This window comes from Nicotiana attenuata, chromosome 3 (assembly GCF_001879085.1).
Source record: "Nicotiana attenuata strain UT chromosome 3, NIATTr2, whole genome shotgun sequence".
Lineage (NCBI taxonomy): Eukaryota > Viridiplantae > Streptophyta > Magnoliopsida > Solanales > Solanaceae > Nicotiana > Nicotiana attenuata.
The window spans coordinates 49,102,661-49,105,581 of NC_031991.1; the positions used below are offsets into that span (position 1 = coordinate 49,102,661).

The window sequence follows — 2,921 nt, forward strand, 5'->3', positions numbered from 1 at the left end:
CGCCAGTTTCTGTATTTTCCAATTTACAGTCAGACGAAAAAGGCATGCTATCCAGTAGAAAAATTCCCATGTCTATGCTTACTAAGTTTGCTAGTTTTGGTAACCTCTTGTACTATCCAGCCTCAATGGTTGTAACAGGACAGCTACTGTCCCTGTAACGACTTAATATATATATATATATATATATATATATATGTATATATATATATATATGAATATTTCTTTTGTTACCAAAAAAAAAAAAGAACGAAAAGATATTGGCAAGAGTAAGGTTAAGGAAATATTTATAGGAAAGCAAATTCGCCCAATTCCCCTCCAAAAGGTAGTGCTAGGGTTTAGTTGGAATTTGTCCGAAGAAAAGAAGGCTTCTTTTATCAGGAACACATTTCGGCTTGTGCATAAAACACGAAAATGGCGAATTGGTCAGAACTTCAGTATGATGTGCTGGTTCACGTAGCTAAGCGTTTGAATTTGATTGAAGACTATCTTAATTTCGCTGCTGTTTGCAAACCCTGGCGACGTGCGGCCACTAAGAACAATTTTAACAGTGATCTGCCTAGGGTTCCATGGCTTATGTTAGCTGAGGAAGAGAATAACAAGGAAGAAGGTGGTGAAGCTAATACATGTCGAAAGTTCTTCAGCCTCTATAATGGCATGATTTTAAAGAAGAGGATTCCAAATGCTAGAGGAAAGCGCTGTATGGAGTCTATGGGATGGCTTATTGCAGCGGGGAAAGACGAGGGTGAAATTACTCTGCTACATCCCTTCTCCGGTGTTCAGATTCAACTGCCGCATCCAAATACCACCAAAGGTTACAATTGCCAACTGACTGTCGATCCATGGACCTTCTTTCACAAGGCAGTTTTGTCGGCTAGTCCTTCTAAAACATCAGACTACGTTCTCATGGTCATTGAGGCAAATAACAAATACCTAAGTTTTTGGAGGCCAGGAGATTTGAGATGGACCAGGATTATGAAAGAAGACAATCCGGCTCTTCATCGTGATGTGGTCTACTTTAATGGCAAATTTTATGCAGTTCAGTGGCTCGGCCACGTGTTAGTTTGCGATGTTACTGGTGCTGAGCCAATGGCTCAAAAAGTAGCTCGGTTGCCTCTAGATCAGATTGGAGATGAACTGTACATCGTAGAATCACTAGGATCATTATTTGTAGTTGCGCGACATGGTGGTCTGTGTAAGTCTAGGATTCCAATGACACCAATCCCAAATGATTATGAAGTTTATGATGAAGAGGTCTTGGGATCCGATGAGCAGCTAACTTTTGAGACAAGATATTTTCAGAGTTTACAAATTGGATATTGCTGCTGGAAAATTGACGGAAACCAAAGAATTAGGGGACAGAGCTATCTTTTTCGGTGCTAATGCATCTCTCTCTGTCCAAGCTTCTCAGTTTCCTGGAATCAAGCCTAATTGTATTTATTTTACGGATGATCGTTATGATACATATGGCTATTATGTAGAAGGGGGCGGCTTGGACATGGGTGTTTACAACTTAGCAGATGACACCATCCAGCCTCACTATAAGGGTGTTTCCCTCAGTCCCCTTACTCCACCAACTTGGGTCACACCAACTCTGTGTTAATCTGAATTCTGTCATGATTAACAAACTCGGTCCAACTGAAGATGTTTGGTCAATATTTTTACTTTTTAGTCAAGTTTGAAGTCTAGACATTTAATTCACACAGTTTGACTTAAGTCCTTATGTCAGTTCTAGAAAGGAGCTGTAGTCCAGTTTCCATTTAAATTTCTCTTTTAGGTATTAGGAAGGCAGACTTGAATTTAAACTTATCTTTCTTTCTGCAACTCTTAGTTTTCCTTGCTTTACTTGCTAATTCTGCGTTGATTTCTTGAAGCAATTGCTTCATACGGTGCATATTATGGTTCCTGTTTTTCATTTTATCATCTTTTCATAAGTAGAATTGCTTTCAAATTATATATTTGGAGAATGCTTTATTATTTTCTTCTTTTTTTGGCACTCCCCTTTTTCTTCTTGTGCTCCAAAAGGTTATTTGCTTCGATTCATAGTAAATATGGAAACAATGATTATCAGGAGGCCTTAATTTGAGTTGAAATTGGCTTGTGGAAAGAAAGAGTTAATGGTAGAGAGGGTTGAAGAGCCTTCCAGCTGGGTCCTAACAAATGTAGTGAAAGACTCAAAAGTGAGAGCACTGAAAATTAAAAGGGCAGCCCGGTGCATTAAACTCCCGCTATGCGCTGGGTCGGCGGAAGGGCTCAATTCTCTCGGTAGTTACTCTTCATCTTCAGACCTTATTCCTTAGAGTAAATTTTTAAACTTTTTTGAATTTCTCATCTTAATTCTGCCGTTAATATATGTAGTTCTATACTTTAAAGAGTTAATAGATTTTTAGTTTTTCTATTTGTTTCTCTTTGCTGCACTGATTCTTTAGTATTTACAAGATTAGGAATTTATTATTTTCCTATTAGTTATGCCCTCCTGTAGTGCGATAGTTAATTAGATTGTTGAATGTCTTATTCCTTACTCTATTGTACGCAACTTTACCCTGCATTTATGCAAGAGGCTAAAAGCCAAATCATCCAATGTTCATGCCCTGCTTACTAGTATCATCATCTATTTATGATGTTTGAAATTGATGTTATTTTTGAACTGTTAAATGCAAGGGTAACCACTGTCAAGTAGGAAAAGTGGCTGGTGTTTAAAGCTACAAGCTTGGTGTCTTTTCGGTTGCACTGCTCTAAACAAGAATTTGGTTTTTCAATGTGGGGATGACAACCTAGGTGAGTTCATTTCAAGCTGACCTAGCTGATGTTTAACAATATCTATCTGTCAAAAGTCCAGTTTCACATAGCTCTTCTATGGACACTCTAACTGGTTGGTTGGCCTTTAAGGCTCCAGAAATAAAGCAATCTAAAGTGAAATGGCA

The 2,921-nt window shown here is 38.2% G+C and overlaps 1 protein-coding gene across 1 annotated transcript; it reads left to right on the forward strand.

Moving 5' to 3' along the window:
* LOC109224347 (F-box/kelch-repeat protein At1g57790-like) lies at nucleotides 412–1,600 on the forward strand. The gene is made up of 2 exons (XM_019388931.1): nucleotides 412–1,136; nucleotides 1,300–1,600. The coding sequence occupies exons 1-2, from the start codon at nucleotides 412–414 to the stop codon at nucleotides 1,598–1,600; spliced, it is 1,026 nt and encodes a 341-aa protein (XP_019244476.1).

Excerpts from the sequence above, each read along its gene's own strand:
- LOC109224347 (XM_019388931.1), top strand. The coding sequence starts at position 412 with ATGGCGAATTGGTCAGAACTTCAGTATGATGTGCTGGTTCACGTAGCT. Across the intron at positions 1,137-1,299 it reads GATCAGATTGGAGATGAACT|AGTTTACAAATTGGATATTG; the intron begins GTACATCGTAGA and ends AGATATTTTCAG.